Source organism: Mastigoproctus giganteus, chromosome 13 (assembly GCF_048544385.1).
Source record: "Mastigoproctus giganteus isolate SK-2022 chromosome 13, ASM4854438v1, whole genome shotgun sequence".
In the NCBI taxonomy this organism is placed as follows: Eukaryota; Metazoa; Arthropoda; class Arachnida; order Uropygi; family Thelyphonidae; genus Mastigoproctus; species Mastigoproctus giganteus.
In genome coordinates this window covers 42,836,723-42,855,440 of record NC_143587.1, presented here as the reverse complement: position 1 = coordinate 42,855,440, position 18,718 = coordinate 42,836,723, and the positions used below count along the sequence as shown (strand labels likewise).

General features: G+C 38.4%; 1 protein-coding gene across 1 annotated transcript in view; it reads left to right on the top strand.

Annotated features, from left to right (window-relative positions):
* Positions 1-18,718, top strand: part of TppII (Tripeptidyl-peptidase II) — a 647,643-nt gene that overhangs the window by 216,604 nt on the left and 412,321 nt on the right. The window contains exon 10 of the mRNA XM_090387764.1: positions 11,107-11,237. Coding sequence (XP_090243890.1) covers positions 11,107-11,237 — 131 coding nt within the window. The remainder of the gene's footprint in view (positions 1-11,106; positions 11,238-18,718) is intronic.

Here is an 18,718-nt window from a genome sequence, read left to right as displayed (position 1 = left end):
AAGTGCCAAAAGTATGGCCACTCTCAAACGGCATGTAGAGGAAACCCAGTCTGTCCCAAATGTGGGTCCACCGATCATACTCAAAATGACTGTTCAGCAACAGAAATGAGCTGTCCTAACTGTAAAGGCAACCATCCCGCCTATTCTAAGACATGCGACAGGTGGAAAACCGAAAAGAAAATTGTGAAGTATAAAATCGAAAATAAAGTAAGCTTTCAAGAAGCGAGAAAATTAATTGCTCCCAGTATTACAAAACGTACATATGCCAGTGTCGCACAAAAATATCAATCAGTGGCCACCCAGACTAATGTTACAGTCCCCACAAACAACTCAATCTCTGACTGGGCACGAACTGTTCTCTCCCAGCAACAGTCCAATATCCCGAAACAGTTGAACCAGGCAAGCAATACTGCTCTTACAGTACCGGCGAAATCTCCTTCTCCTACTCCTCCAACCAATGCTGCTGCTCCATCAAATAATCGAGGTTCAAACATCAAAATGAATATTCAAGACACATCCATGGATACAATTGACTCATCCAGACAGGAAGACCCAGTCTTAGAAATACATGTGGAAGAAGATATGGACATCGGTCGGCCATTCTTCAAAAAAGACAAACCGAAACCTGAACGCCATAAAACAGTCACATCAAAAAAACAGTCAGATACAGCTTCTTTTACTAAACACCAATAATGCCTTATATTCTTCAATGGAATTGTAGAGGATTTCGTTGCAATTTTAATGATATTCAAGACCTAATTAATTGCTACAATCCAGTTGGTTTCTGTATACAAGAAACCTATTTAACTTCCCAAATTTCTGCCAGCACAAAGAACTACTCTATCTACCGACAAGATCGTAATACTTCCACTTCCGCTCGTGGGGGTGTGGCCATCTTGGTCAATGCAAAAATCCCATCTAAGCAAATTGTTTTGAAAACTGAAATTGAAGTGACAAATGGGCCTGGAGTACTGGGGTCCATTGTTTAATAATTTTTCAAATAGATATTTACAGTATACCCAGTATAAAATAAAATATAAGTACAAATTCAGTAGCTTTCGGAACTCGTGTCCCTTTATCAACTGACAAATTTGAATACATTACAAGCAAAGTGTGGCACGTTACTCATTCGTCATTGTTGTAGCACGGACGTGTGCTGCCTTGCGCCAGTGATCATCCATCAATAAAATGGTTGTCTCCATGATGGGATGTATACGCATGCCTTTCTGGCGATTTAATGCCTTAGGGTTGTTTATTATGTTTAGTGACTCTAGCCATAGGCGGTGGCGAAAGCGTCGCGCGTGGTCCACTATCTCAAAGTCGCGCTTGGGGTCAAGATCGTGGTTGGTAGCCCAAAGATGTTCTGCAAGCGCGGACTGGTCAGTTTCGGCAAGCCGGATTGCTCTGTCGTGTTCCGTGAGGCGATCCTGGAGACGTCTCGATGTCTCACCTACGTAGCAACTGTTACAGGCCCTACAGGTGATACGGTACACTATATTGCTGCGTAAGACAGGTGTGACAGGGGTCTTCACACTGGAGACAAGTGAACGTAGGTTCCTACCTGGTAATTGCACACATTTGATGTTGTAACTTCTCAGGATCTTCGAGATACGTCCTGACACTCCTGGATAGTACGGAATGTAGGCGGAAGATATGCCGACTTGCTTCGGAGGTCTTGGGTTGGAAGTAAGTTCTTGTGCCTGTAACAAGCATCTGTTTAGTACATGGGATGGATAACCGCATCTGGTTAGGTCCGCCTTCACACGGGAGATCTCGTTACGTCTAATTGTGTCGGTGCTGGAATGGCTCCAGGCCCTGGAGAACAGGGTGCGGGCAGTGCTATTGAGATGGCTTGGAGCGTGGCCGGACCCGTAGTTGGTGAATTGACCGCACCACATGGGTTTGCGGTATACTGAGGTCTCTAGATGTGGGCCTACGCGATGCACTAGTACGTCCAGAAACGGGAGCGAACCGTCCATCTCTGATTCTACGGTAGAATCAGAGATGGACGGTTCGCTCCCGTTTCTGGACGTACTAGTGCATCGCGTAGGCCCACATCTAGAGACCTCAGTATACCGCAAACCCATGTGGTGCGGTCAATTCACCAACTACGGGTCCGGCCACGCTCCAAGCCATCTCAATAGCACTGCCCGCACCCTGTTCTCCAGGGCCTGGAGCCATTCCAGCACCGACACAATTAGACGTAACGAGATCTCCCGTGTGAAGGCGGACCTAACCAGATGCGGTTATCCATCCCATGTACTAAACAGATGCTTGTTACAGGCACAAGAACTTACTTCCAACCCAAGACCTCCGAAGCAAGTCGGCATATCTTCCGCCTACATTCCGTACTATCCAGGAGTGTCAGGACGTATCTCGAAGATCCTGAGAAGTTACAACATCAAATGTGTGCAATTACCAGGTAGGAACCTACGTTCACTTGTCTCCAGTGTGAAGACCCCTGTCACACCTGTCTTACGCAGCAATATAGTGTACCGTATCACCTGTAGGGCCTGTAACAGTTGCTACGTAGGTGAGACATCGAGACGTCTCCAGGATCGCCTCACGGAACACGACAGAGCAATCCGGCTTGCCGAAACTGACCAGTCCGCGCTTGCAGAACATCTTTGGGCTACCAACCACGATCTTGACCCCAAGCGCGACTTTGAGATAGTGGACCACGCGCGACGCTTTCGCCACCGCCTATGGCTAGAGTCACTAAACATAATAAACAACCCTAAGGCATTAAATCGCCAGAAAGGCATGCGTATACATCCCATCATGGAGACAACCATTTTATTGATGGATGATCACTGGCGCAAGGCAGCACACGTCCGTGCTACAACAATGACGAATGAGTAACGTGCCACACTTTGCTTGTAATGTATTCAAATTTGTCAGTTGATAAAGGGACACGAGTTCCGAAAGCTACTGAATTTGTACTTATATTTTATTTTATACTGGGTATACTGTAAATATCTATTTGAAAAATTATGAAATTGAAGTCATTGCTGTGCGTTTGGTAACCGAAATTGAGTTAACATTAGTATCAATTTATCTTCCACCAAGTCATACCTTCTCTTACCAAGACCTTGAAAACCTGCTAATACAGCTACCATCCCCTATCTGTCTCCTGGGGGATTTCAATGGCCACCACCCCTTATGGGGATCTACTAAACTGGACAGTCATGGCCGACTGATTGAAACCTTCGTAGATAAGCAAAACCTTACCATTCTTAATACCGGTGCACCTACTCACATACAATTACCAACTGGACAAACTTCTGCAATCGATCTCTCGATATGCTCCCCTATTCTGTATCCAATCATGGAATGGTCAGTTATGGACGATCCCATGGGCAGTGATCATTTTCCGATTATTTGTGATTTGCTCACTGCACCACCGCCAGTAGCCAAACCTTGCAAGAAATGGAAGTTCTCTCGAGCCAACTGGGCCAAATTTCAGTCAGCTGTCAATCTGGATGAGAAATTTATAAGAATACAGTCGATAGATGAAGCCACTGATTATATTACTTCAAAACTACTATCTGCAGCTAACTGTTCAATTCCACTGTCGAATACCCAGTTCCGACGGCACATTAACTATTGGTGGAATGAAGAATGCACCAAAGCAAAGAAGTTAAAAAATAAAGCATGGAATTTATTTCGTAAATCCCCAACCACAGCTAACCTTATCAACTACAAAAAATTAAGGGCAAAAGCTCGCCTCATTCAGAGGCAAGCCAAGAAGAATTCTTGGATCCGGTTTACATCTACCATAAATAGAAACACTAACTCCAGGTTAATATGGAAGAAAATTAGGCAGATTTCTGGCAAATTTCCAACCACCCCTTCGCCAATTCTTTTGTTTAATGGGCAAGAACTGTCTGCTCCTGAAGACATAGCAAATGCCTTGGCTAAAACTTTTGCCGAAGTTTCTGCGGCATCAAATTATTCTCCGGATTTCCAGAAAATAAAGACCACAACTGAACAACATGCCATCAACTTTCGAACATCAGTTTCCCTTCCGTATAACCAGCCTCTTCAATATTCTGAACTTTTACATGCCATTAACACAACACGCAACAGTGCCGCTGGGCCAGATGGAATATTTTATATCATGTTACAAAACCTTGGTGACAAAAACTTAGAAATACTGCTGATCTATTATAACCGAATATTTCTAGAAAACATTTATCCCAGCTCTTGGCATCATGCAGCAGTTCTTGCCTTTTTGAAACCCGGTAAAGATCCTACCAGTCCGTACAGTTACAGGCCAATTTCCCTCTCCAGTTGCCTTGGTAAACTACTTGAAAAAATTATCCATAATCGACTTGTTTGGATCATCGAAACAGAACACCTAATGAGTAATCACCAACATGGGTTTCGTAAGAACAGGTCCTCCTTAGATCTCATGATCAAAGCTGAGTCTGCAATTCGTAATGCCTTTGTAAAAAATGAACATCTTGTTATGGTTTCCATAGACATTGAGAAGGCATTTGATACTACCTGGCGTCATGGCATTCTCAGTGACCTTTATGCTCTTGGTTTGCGAGGCAACCTGCCCATATTCATTAGGAACTTTCTTCAGAATCGTTCATTCCAAGTTCGATATCACAACTCACTTTCTGCGATATTTTCACAGGAAGAAGGAGTGCCACAAGGGTCTGTACTGAGTGCAACCCTTTTCGCCCTTAGAATCGATTCCATCACAAAAGAACTTCCAAATGCTGTTCAGACCTACCTTTACGCTGATGATCTCTCTATTTCTTGCCATTCCCAGAACATGAGATCCATTGAACGGCAACTGCAGATATCCCTGAATAAAGTCCAAAGGTGGGCAAGGTTAAATGGCTGTCGTCTATCACAGCAGAAGACTGTTGCCATCCATTTTTGTAATCAACGAAAAATGCATACAGACCCTGAACTTCATATATCAAACTTTACCATTCCAGTAACTACAACATCAGATTCTTAGGATTAATCCTTGACAGGAAACTAAATTTCCTTGAGCACATTAAATTTGTACGTACTTCCTGCCTCAAAAAACTAAACATACTAAGAGCTTTATCTGCCTTGTCTTGGGGAGCAGATTGTACATCTTTGTTGCTCTTATATAGATCACTGATTAGATCCCGATTGTATTTTGGCGCTCCACTCTATGATTCTGCTCGTAAGAGTATACTACGATGGCTAGATCCTATACAGCATAGTGCTTTGCGGATTGCACTTGGGGCGTTCAGGACCTCTCCTATTCATAGTTTATATATTGAAGCTAATGAGCCACCTCGTTACCTCCGCAGAAAAACGCTGCTTCTTAAGTATGCAGCCTGAATACAAAGTTGCTGGCAGCATCCTGTTGAGCCATACCTCTTTAATCCACCACTGCAAAATCTCTATAGAAACAAACCCACTAAAATAAGACCAGCAGGCTTACACCTAATTGAAATAACACAGAGTTGGAATGTTCCAATTTCCAACAGGCAACAAGTAATGAATTACTCTCAACCCCCTTGGAGTCCGCCTCTACAATTAACCTGCGATACTTATCTTCAAGAATGGGGAAAGAATCGCCTACCAATAATTAATGTGAAACAACTCCATGCAAGCCATATTCATAAATATGCCGATTTTTTACCGATCTATACTGATGGCTCCAAATCACATTCAGCGGTAGGAGCAGCGGCAGTTTTTCCCACTTCAATCATTTTGGCTGCTCTTCCTGCTCAGTATAGCAGCTTCTCAGCAGAACTCCATGCAATCAAATTAGCCTTAGAAAATCTGATTCACTACCCATCTGTAAAATACGTAGTATACATGGACTCGCTCAGCTCAATTACAGCAATGCAACATTCCTCCTACAAGGTTCACCCTGTGTTAGATCAAATCAGAAGTCTCCTACTGAAAATACAAGAACGTCATCAATCAGTGACCTTTTGCTGGATCCCAGCACATTCGGGGATAAAGGGGAATGAACTCGCTGACAAATCTGCTAAAAATCCATCAACTTTTGATTTAACCTCCGTGCATGTTCCAGCCTCCGACTACAATCGCATCATACAAACGGCATGTCTCGCGCAGTGGAAAGATCTATGGCACTCCCAAACCAATAATAAACTCTATCAGTTGAAACAGCACCCAAAGCTTTGGCACACTAGTACCAAAACAGTGCAAAGAGAAGAAGTGGTACTTGCAAGGGCACGAAGGGGACATACGTATCTCACTCACCTCCATCTACTCACAGGAGAGGATCCTCCTCAGTGCCCACACTGTTTAACTCAATTATCAGTGAAACATATTCTAATTGACTGCCCACAGTATCAACAAGAAAGAACATCCGTCCTGTCTTCCCTGATAAATCTGCGAGAACCAATGACCCTAAATCATATTACTGGCGAGGAAGCAAATATCAATGAATTTTTCTCTTTCCTGAAAAAAATTGGACTATATCATAAATTCTGAAAGACCACTTTAACAAAAATCAAGTTATTATAACAAAAATTTGTTTTTAACAGTTTCCTATGAATAGGCGCATTATAGCCCCAGCAGCTTATGCGCCATTAAACCTCCATAACACACACACACACACACACAGTTTGTTTTGTGGCAATGCAGAGGGTGACTTTGTGTAAACTGCTGCTAATTTATACGTCAGAAAATCCTTGTGCTTTTAAAGGAATATCAAAGAGCTCTTTACCAGTTCATTGGAAATTGAGCAAAAAAAAAGCCTGGATGACAGCGAAAATCTATGAGGTTTGGTTTTTAAATTGCTTTTGTGTCGAAACAAAAAGATATTGCCTGACGAAGAACATAGTGTTCAAAATCTTGCTCATTCTTGACAATGTGCCCATACATCCCACACATTTGTCTGATCTGCACCCAAATGTGAAAGTTACCTTTCTTCAACTGAATACAAGTTCGTTAATTCAGCTGATGGCAGACAGGCTGCCAGGGCAGGTCATGGGGTTTTGTCAATGATATATAGGAATTTTGCTAGCAGGGAAAAGGAGGTGATTGTCCCTCTGTATAAGGTAATGGTCAGGCCACGCCTTGAGTACGGCGTACAGGTCTGGAGGCCTCATTTTAGGAAGGATGTCGATTTGCTTGAGTGTGTACAGAGAAGGGCAACAAGATTGGTGAGGGGAATGAAGGGATCCTCTTACCAAGAGAGGCTTAACTTCTGCAAATTGCAGTGGCTGGAGACTATGCACCTGCGCGGTGATCTGATTGAGGTGTATAAGGCCTTGAATGGGTTGAGCATGCTGAATTCTGATGGGATCCTTCCACTTGTTCAGATTACAAACCTAAGGGGGCATAAATTCAAATTAAGAAAAGACAGATGTAGAATAGATGTGCGGAAATTTGCCTTTAGCCAGTGGGTGGTTAATTGCTGGAACAAACTTCCATCTGTCGTTGTGGAAGTTGATAGGTTGAATAAATTTAAGGAGGAACTGGACAGGCATTTGGAGGGAATGGTGTGATTTTTTTTTTTTTTTTTTTGGCTGATTCTGCATAAGCTCATACACTTGCTTTCTTGCATCACATGCCACTACTACTACCAAGGTGTTATAGCTTCCTTTAAACTTTATTACCTAAGAAGATCTTTTTTACAACTGGTACAAGCTACTGATTGAATAGACAGTCTTTCAATTTGAGATTATTGGCTGAATTATAGCATTCTTGATGCTGTAAAAAATATTGAATTCATGTGGGATGAAGTTAAGGACTGAACAATGAATGTAGTGTGGAAAAAGCTGTGGCCATAAAGCTGCACTAAAGAAGATGCACACAAAAATTTGACTGCAAAGAGACTAGCTGAGTTTAAGTCTTGCAAATCAGCTTAGCCAAGAAGCTCTGAATATGGATCCTAATTTAGAGAGGAGTTAAATTTTTGCAGAACTTTATCATTAGTTTTAGTTCCTTATGAAGAAATTTAGAGAAAAACAACGTGCTTCTAAGCATACAATTTTAACCAATTTTTAACCAATCGCCGGATACTGTTGCAAGTTTATCACAGGAAAACAGCGACAAAGAAGCAATGAATTTAGATTAAAGGTATAGATGCAAGTATAGCAAGATTAATTTTATGGACATGTTTCTAATATTTTTCTTTTTTTTTTTTTTTTACCGAATGAAGCAAATTTTAATTTAATTTTTTTTTGCTTTTTTAAAATTTTTTTTTTTATTTATACAGATACGGAACCCTCATTATGTCATATAAACTATGTTTCGCATTGCGCAGATTTGGACTGCATGGTGTTTTCCCTGAATTTAACCCCCGTGCAAATCGGGGATGGCTGTACACGATATCAAGGTTATTTTTTGCGTCCACTTTCATTGTGACCATATAATAGTATCCAGTCAAATTTGTCAGACCTTAACAAACCCTGTGTCTGAACTAAAACTGCAGTCTTCTCTAGATGATCCCGCATCGCTTCCTTAACCAGTGACTCCATTATTTTCCCTGGAACTGAAGTTAAACTAACAGGTCTGTAATTACTTGTGTCACCCTTTGATCCTCATTTGTGAATTTTGCACATCTCCAGACCATGGGGACCTTCCCTGAGATCAAGGAAGCTTTCATAAGAAGACTTTCATTTAGAAGACCTTTAGGTCAAACACGACCAAAAGCTTTTGAAATGTCAAGCATTTCACTTGACATTTCACCAGATGGGTAGCATAAACCAGAATGTCACCAGTGGATCGACATTTATGGGCTCCATACTGGTGATAATTGATCAGATGGAAGGTTTATAGATAAAGTATCAGTTGGTGGTTAATTGATTTCTCCTTTACTTTAGAAAGAGTAGAAGTAATTGCAATGGGACGATAATTGGATGGAGGGATTTGTCACCCTCTTTAGATACTGGCTGAGTATGAGCAAATTTCCTAGCAGAAGGAAAAACACCTTTCGCATAAGAAAGTGAAAAAAGGCAACACAGAGCAGAACTAAGTTCATGAGCACAGGTTTTGAGAATAAGTGGAGAAATACCATCAGGATCTGGAGCTTTCTTAGCATCAAGATTCATCAAAATCCTTCTGACCTCCTTTTGACTGAAGACCACAGGAGGTATTGAATGGAGTGTACTGGGAATGGTGAATGATTTCCCAAGATCATCAATACATGAGTTGGAAGAAAAATAGGATGCTAACAGGTTGGCTTTATCTTTGGCTGAAGTGGCAATAGAACCATCTGGACAATGCTCTGCTTCCATTTGGACAAGATTTTCTACTGTTAGCCTGTTCGAAATCTAGTTTGGACTGATTAATAACTGCTTCACAACTGTAGCGAGCTTTGGTGTAAGCAGAAAATGAACTTGGAGATTTAGAAACAAGCCAATTACAACATGCAACATTGTTCTCTTGAACGGCCTTAGCACATTTATTGGAGAATCGAGGTTTAGATAAAGGACAAGATTTCAAGGTGAAGTGTAGAATAAAGGATTCCATCTCTACAAGAATAATTTCACTGACACAATCTGAGAAAAAATTGATGCCAGAAGATTTGAAACAGTAATCTGACCAAGGAAAAGAAGAAAATAAATCTTGCAGGTCATCCCATTTTGCTTTCTTGTAATGCTAGACAACATGAGAGAATGGTTCAATTGGAGAAGAGACCATCACCAATTTGTGAGATTAGGTGCCTAAAGGACCACTCACTTCGACCGTGTAGGTCGAAGTGAGTGGTCCTTTAGGCACCTAATCTCACCGTGTAGGTCGAAGTGAGTGGTCCTTAGAAGGGTTCTTTTTGAGAAAAAGATCAAGTGTGTTGGCTGTATGGTTAGGATTGTCTGATATTCTTGTAGGTAAATGAACAATCTGTGCAAGGTCATTAGTAATTGCAAAAGCTTCAGCATCTCGACCAGCTGGGTCGTCGTGACCAGAATACCGAAGCCAGCTGGAGTTGTGAACATTAAAATCACCAAAGAAAATTACCTCACTGTTAGGAAATTTGGACTGGAGAAAGTCAAGTTTCAAAGAGAGGAAGTCAAAGAGTTCCACATGATTAATGTTGTTGGGAGAACAATAGAGGCAACAGATGAATATGACAGAATGCGGTTGAGTGATTTTAAGCCAGAGGAGATTTCAAATTACTAAATCTCTGACAGGCAATCTCATAACAGACATATGAACAAGTACCACCTTTGAAGCAAAAGGAATCATACAGCAAATAATTCAGATAACTGAGATGAGCAGTGCTTGAATTAACTGATAACTGAGATTCTGTCAGAAAAAGTACACGGGGGTTTGGCAGACTGTAAATGGAAATGGACATTGTTGAGATTAGAATTGTGACCACGTATATTTGTGAAATGAATGAAGTGTTTGGGAGGTTTAGATCTTTTTGCAGATAAGTTTGTCAATTCATGGTGTATTCAGTAATAAGGAAAGATGGGGGGGGGGGACATGCTGTAAGAAGTAATGAAATTTTTGTGTATGGCAAGAATATATCCTGCTCCTTGACATAATGTGGCCTCAATAATGCTCCCTGTATACACAATACTTGGACTCCTTGGTCTGGCAGAGTAGAAGCAGCAAGGTTATACACTAGCTGATCTGGATGCCTCCTAGAGAATTACCAATAGGTTTAGTCCAGTGTACTAAATAATGCTGGCCTGCGAACACCGTTTTAGAGCTGTAACCTCGAAATGTAAGGGAGATTGGATCTCACCATGGTGTCCATAATCTCAAAAGACATCAGTCATATTGCATGATAGATGAGATGGGGAAGGGTTTACCAGAGATTTGCTCTGGAGACTAAACATGGGTTCCACCACTTCGTCTCCAATAAGCAAAGTGGAGTTATTCCACCGGTTGGAGTCATCTATACCTAGTATTGTCGGTATCACTGAAGGGCAGCATTTCTCCATGTGTTGTGGGTACCACACTTCGACCCCTACTTACGTTGGTTTGCACCTGGTTGGTCACCCGCAGTGTGCTAGGTGCCTTATTTCAGGACTCGCAAAATCTCTAAGGTGGCTTAAACTGAGTTGACTTTAACTAAAACGAACTTTGAATAATCACTCTTTTAAAAATCTGTTGATGTAGAAATGATAAAATTAGCAAGTTTATTACAAACTTAATTGTGTTATTGTATTTTTATAGTCGTGTATTGCAGATGATACATGAAGTTGTGAACAAACATGGCATTATCATGATATCTAGTGCAGGAAACCATGGCCCTGCATTATCTACAGTTGGCACACCTCCATCTATGTATTCTTCTTCGGTTATTGGTAAGTTTTATAGTAGCATTTTTACATATTTAAATTTTTGAAGAGTGTTTATGTATCATGATTAGGAAACCTGCATTATTTTACAGCATGATACAGATTGCCAGATGGCAGCAGAGCTGCATGTTTTCAGGTGGGGGTGGAAGAGAGACATTTACTTGGGGCTGCCTTCCCTATCCTCCCCATCATTCAATCATTTTATAGTAATTTCTTTTACATTTTATAGTAATTTTTTTTAATGTATATTTTCTGTTAGGTTTATATATATATATATATATATAGTAGATATGGCAAATGGTTAACAGTTGAAAGGTAAAATATTCAATTGTGAAGGTGATGCAAACAGTGAAAACTATAGCAAAAACCAAAAATTAAATCAAAGACCTAATAAAGGTGAGAAGAGCTGATTAATGCCATCAATGTCTAGATAAAACATTACATCAGTCTTAATAACTATGAACATAGTATGAACGAGTAGGTGGCAACTAAGGGATGTGATATCAATCCTAGCTGACTTTGGTCCATGGTATAACCTAGTAGGGAAACATATAATTGTTATAGGCAAAATAAAACAAATAAATAAGGATAATTACTAAATTCCCATGTCAAGCCAATTGCAGTATAGATTGGTGGATACACATTACAAAGGACTTTATCGAGGGCTAACCCTTGTAATGTGTTTACCTACAATTAGCGAGCTATCAGTTTCTGTTGTCCTCTGCTTGTTATACCTGATGAATCATAAGGTATCTTAAGGATATATAATTCGTTAAGATATACTAGATTATAGTATGCGATATTTAGATAAGGTGGGGGGGGGAACAATTTTAAGGTGGTTAACAAGCTAGATGACTAGATATATATATATATATATATATATATATATATATATATATATATATGATGTAATATAAAAGTTAGGCAAAGGTAATAACATTATTTTAAATATCAGATTTAGTTTAATTATCAGATATATATATATATATATACATATAAACTTTTATATATATATATAATTCCTATATATATATATATATAATTCTATTATTCCTACTCCTTTAGTTTTTCTTCTTACTATCTGCATGTTTCTCTATGCGTTAATTTAATTATTTATTTTTACCGTATCCATCACATAGGGGGCACCACATTATTTTGACGACTATTACATTATGTCCTAGATACGGTCAATATGTAGTATGTATTATATATTTAATCTTATTTTAAACATTAAATTACGTTCTCTGTCGGGTCAATGATGATTAATATATGCTTACATTTATATTTTACTTATATTTCTTACCTTTGATTCTAATATTTCCAAAATTTTCTTAACTTTTATTATCATCTTTTGATTTATTTATATTTGATTTACATTCGGGCTATACTGGTTTATATTTGGTTTAGATTTAAATTACTTAGCATATATTGATCATCACAGAAACAGAGAACCTCTTGTCGTTTTTTACCTTCATTCTGGGTGGTTGGCCCCAGTTGAAGTCATCTAGATTGTTGGTAAAAAGCGATAATATATTTTTTTTTTTTTTTTTTTTTGCATTTTCTTAGGTCCCTGATGGTATTATTATTGGATTGATTTGCTTATTCTAATGGTTCTTTATATTATCCTTAATATTATAGACATTATGGGTGTATTGCATGATTGCTTGCATCTGCATTGACCCATAAATATTATTTACATTTTAGTTACAGTTATTGTCGTTTTAACTTTCTTTCTTTACTTTTTTATCAATATATATATATATATATATATATATATATATAAGAAACAGCAGTGATACACCACAAAAAAAAAAAACAGTCATAAATCATATTCAAAGATGCATCTTTCACATTCTGGATTATTCTTCTAAATCTGGTCTGGTGCTCCTCAAGTTACTGTCAAGAAGTTCTTTACCCTAGAGTATTAGGTTCTTAGGTGGCTGAATAGTAAACTTTGTTTTTCCAATACAATATCCAGGCAACAGCTTTATGAAAACTTAAAAACAAAGCCTCTGCAACAGATGATCAATGAGTCTGGAATCATGCTTTTTGTAAAGTTAATTACCTCTGCAAACAAGCGATTCACCAAACTTAGCCAACATAATAGCTCCTCCCAACAGAGAAAATTTAAGAAACCAGCAATTCAAATCCAAACTCTCCAGACTCAAACAAATGGACAGAATATTCTCCAATATATCCCTTCACCTCATAAATGATCATAACATTGATTGCAAGAGGTTACTCAACTCTGAAGCCTACAGTCAGATTTCCAATCATATGATGAGAAATAAAAACAGCTGTGTGCCTGCAACCCAGTAAATGCATCCAAGAGCCAAATGTTCTGCAATATATATATTTAAAAATATATATATATATATACAGGGTGTTTCAAAAGTGATGGTCAATAATTTAAAGGTGAACTGTTTGTTTGTTATTTGGTTTTTAGAAGCATTAGCAACTAAGGCCATATTGCTCCTGGAATATGCGGTGGTCATTCCCTGACCTTTCCGCATCCTCTGTATTTGGTGGTGACGGGCTCGAACCCCGGTCTAATCAAGAAGCGTGTGCTACACACTGCTGCTCCTTCCCACCTGGCTATGGAGGCGCCAAAGGTGAACTGTACAGACTACAATATGCAAAAAAAGCCTAGTAAACATGGGTCCTTAAGTGAATCATTTTCTAGATATTGCACATTTCTAGTCGGACCCCACCACTGACTTGTTTGTTAGGTTAGGCTATGCTGATTCTCTCCGTTTCCCCTCTCTCAATGCTCTGAGATGTAGCAGGTATACTAGTACTTGCCAAAGGATAGTCAACGTGGAAAGAGATTACAGCATACTCTTTGTTGCTACAGCATACTCTCTGTTGCTACAGCATACTCTCTGTTGTATGGTTTGATTACAGCATACTCTCTGTTGTATGGTAAAGCCAATGGCAGTGCACTTAAAGCTGCATGTTTGTGCCAAGAAGCATTTCCCTGCTGAAGGCAGTCCAACAGGTGCACATTCATCAGGGTACATCAATGTCTTAGAGAACATGGGTGCTTCACACATTGAGTACAAGCAGGGAGGCCCAAAAGCATAACACCTGATGTTGAGGGAGGGGTGTTAGAACATCAAGTAACATCTGTAAAATCCTGTGGTGTTGAAACCAAAAATTAAAAATGTATTATCTTATGTTTAATAAAACCACCCTTAGCAAAGGATTCATTGCGTTTTGCTAAACTAGTGCTCCCATAGTCAATGGCGGATCTTAACAGAAAATGTGCATTATCTCTAAAATGGTTCATTTCCGGCCCGATGTTCACTGGGATTTTTTTTGCTTATTTTAGTTTATACTTTTGACCTTTAAATTATCGACCATCATTTTTTGAAACACACACACACACACACACACACACACACACACACACACACACACACACACACACACACACACACACACACACACACTCCCCGACTTATGTAAGGGTTGCTTTCCGTGGAATGCTTCATAAGTCGGATTTTACATAGGTCGCAGTTTCCCCCATTCTTGTTCAGCACTCGCAAATGTGTTTGCTGAATTGATTGAATCAAAAAAGAAATGTTTGACAAACATGTAAATAGAATTATTTATTCAATTTTTTATCTCATGTGCAGGAAAAATTACAAAAGCATGCAATTTAAAAAAAAAAAAAATTCAAAATTATAAAATTACAAAAAAAGAGGAGACATAACGCCAGTAAATTTTACCTCTCGAGCATCGTTGCCAAAATTGACTTCTTCAGCTGAGTACACCGCTGTGGAGGTTGAGAGCTGTGGAGATTTAGGAGTCGGCAGCTCAACCTTACAAAAGAACATATTAATGGATGACTGGAGGGTGGCTTTTTTCTTTTCATCATAGATTTCTTTGTAGCAATCAAGCATATCATTAACCCCTCTGTTAACTTTTAAGAATCGTTGTCTGTCAGGATCCATTATCTCAAACCTTGCTATTGTCGATGCAATTTCACGAAATGCCACTGCCATCTCTCTCTCTGGTGATGAAGCGTCTCGGCTCCTCATTTGGTTCTTCTTGAGCTTCGTCAGCTCAGCATTTTCTTTCTCTATCGCTGCCTGCAAGTCAATAAGTTCTTCGTTAGATAATTCCTTCTCTTCTTCCTCTGTTAACTCCTCCACGTCTTTGGCATCAACCTCCAACTGAAATAGCTTGCAACCTTTGCAGTCTTATCTGTTGTAACTATGATTCATCTTTTTCAAAACCTTTTACATGACTTGGACATATTTTCTTTCATGAGACACTTAAACAACTTTTAGTAATTTTTGCCCAGGCCTTCTTAATATTTAAGATGGTGTGGTAAATATCGTAATATTTCCAAGTCTCTTAATTTAAAATTTTTCTCACCATCTACTACAGACAATGACTGTGCAAATATACGTAAATAGTATGCTTTTAAATTCGAAATAACACCCTGATCCATAGGTTGGATGAGTGAAGTCATGCTTGGCAGTAGAAACATGACTCACGTTTGAATTGAAATCATCTAGATGTGTAGGATGCCCAGCAGCATTATCTAATAAAAGCAAAATCTTGAAAGGAACATCGTTGTCTTTACTATAATTTTTAACATCAGGAATGAAGCAGCATTTAAACCAATCCTCAAAGAGAGAGAGATATTGTTATCAATTCTCTCTGGTTCAATTGGAAATGCACAGGTAGGGTGACTTTATTGATGCCCTTAAATGCACAAGGATTTCCAGAATGCTACACAAGCAGTGGTTTTAATCTGTTATCTTCCGCTGCATTAGCTCCAAGCAAGGGCGTGGCCCTATCTTTTGACAACTTGAAACCTGGCATTGTATTTTCCTCTTTGGCAATGTATGTTCGATCTGGCATTTTTTTTCCAATACAGAGCAGTCTCGTCAATGTTAAAAATTTGCTACATTGAATAGCCGCCTTTATCAATATTTTTTTTCCCCCAACGCATCACAAAATTTCTCTGTAGCTGCAGAATCGGCATTGACGACTTCACCACATACTTTAATGTTGTGGAAACCAGCCCGATGCTTGAACCTATTAAACCACCTGTTGCTTGCCACAAACTTGGGTTGGGGGTTTGCTGTACTTATCCTTAATATCTTTATAAATACTTGTTGCTGTTGCTTGAATGGTCATTAGATTCAGGGGCCACTCGCTGCTGAATCCATCCATATTATTAACAGCTGTTCCACTTCGATATAGCACCTGAACACTTTTGTGATCACTGTTGATCTTAAATGTTTTGATCCTTTAACATGTTCTTTTATACGTGCACTGTGCCTTAAAATAGTATTCACTGTTGAAGTAGCGAGACCTAATTCTGTGCAATAAATGACAAACTTTGTCCTGCATCGTACTTAATCATTTTCATCTTCATTTCAAATCACTTTTGTTAGTTTCCTGGCACTATCACCACTTGCACTTTTAGTTGGTGTCTTTCCCTTCATCATTGTAATACGTAAATAGGAATGAAGAGAAGTTTCTGAAAATTTGTTTTTTATATGATTGAAGTGAAGGGGAGTCAGTGAAGGGGAACACATTTCACCATAATATCATAATGTAAAAACCCACACAATTGCCGTTATTGGTATTGTAGCAAATGCAATAAGATCGAGTTTACTACCCATTTATAATTTTAGATGCACTAACAGAAAAGCTCAATAAACCAGAAAGTGCAAATCATTTTTGTTGTTTTATGGTTATGACCTCCAGAAATGTGTTTTAGAAAAATATCACAAAGGCATTCAAAATTCATTCTTATAATGGAGAAAATATGATAATGATGAAAGGGTAGTGCAATTTCCATTATAAATATGACTTTTTAGAGAGATAAATAGCTTAGTAATATAGTGAAATTTTCAACTTCCAAGGACTTGAAACGAATTACAAAAAAAAAAAAAAAAATCCAATATGTTATTGGGTTCATGTTAGGAGATTTTCACAATTCCTCCATTTATTTCTATGGAATGCAAAATACGTTTCCATGATTTTTTTTAAGTTTGCACGAGCTGGCAAAAACTTACAAAAGTCAAATTTCTGTAAGTTGAGTATTATGTTTGTCGGGGAGTTCCTGTGTGTATATATATATATATATATATATATATATACATATACACAGTAAACCCCCACTATTCGTGGTATCTGTATTTGCGGTTTCGCGTATTCGCGCTCGCTGATTTAATATAAAATGAAACCTAAAAAAAAAAAAAAAAAAAAAAAAATGTGAATTTTAAAGTGCCGTGAACATTTTCCACCATAAAAAAACATGGGCGTGGCTAAAATTAGCTTTCCGGTCAAAACAGTGCTCAGTGGGTGGGGGTGGGAGAGACGGTGACAAAATCGCGAGCGTGGATGTTTCTCGCTAATCCTTGTTCAGTATGTGTTATGCACTTGTTATGGAAGGTTTCGTCGTTGTTTAATTTATTTAATTTATATGCTTATAAATTAAATAAATTTAACAACTTATAAATTGATATGCTTACAAAAGTGATAAATCTACCATTTTGCAGTGTAAAACAGACTTTTTTGAGTGTTTTAACGGAAGAAAGTGACTTTATTGTGGGCAAGTTCTTTATAACCCGTACAAAAATATGGCTACGAATAACAAGGGAAATGTGAAAATATCAAAGAAGGTGATGACATTGGCGAATAAAATTGAGTTATTAGACAAAATTTCTAATGGTGAAAGTGTCTCCTCAGTGGCAAAACATTATAAAATCAATGAGTCAACATTATAAAATCAATGAGTCGATCAAAAATTCGGAAGAAAAAATCTGCCGTAGTGTCCGTGAAAACGCGCTAATTGCTTCAAATATTTGCTCTGTAACTCGTGATGTTAAATTAGAAAAAATAGAAAAAGCTTTAAATCTGTGGATAGAAGACCGAACTCAAAATAAAATTCCGTTAAGTGCACTCATCATTCGTGAAAAGGCAAAACTCCTTTATTAATACATTAGCGAAACTGGTGATAGCACTGGCGGGATAAGTTTTTTATTTAGCAAAGCCGCTGGTTTGAAAGATTTGTTTGAAATTTCTAATAAATATTACATTTAATATTAAATTGTTTCTTATTTTTATTTCGATGCCATATGCTTGCATTTCACTATATACTGTCTATGTATAGACAGTATATAGTGAAATGCAATATGGCACTTTCGATGCCATATGCTTGCATTTCACTATATATAGTCATATCATGAAGGTACATATAATACATACATAGACAAAATTTTAGACTAGTTTTTCTTATATATTTCGTACTTTGGAACGGAACCCCTTTATTACTATGGGAGCCATAACTCAGTATTCGCAGCATTTCTCAGGAACGTAACCCCTGCAAATAGCGGGGTTTACTGTGTCTGTGTGTATATATATATATATATATTTTTTATCATTATAATTCTTATTCATTGCTAATGTATAGGAATATTAGCATTAGTAGAGGTATATGATGCAAGAAAGCAAGCTTG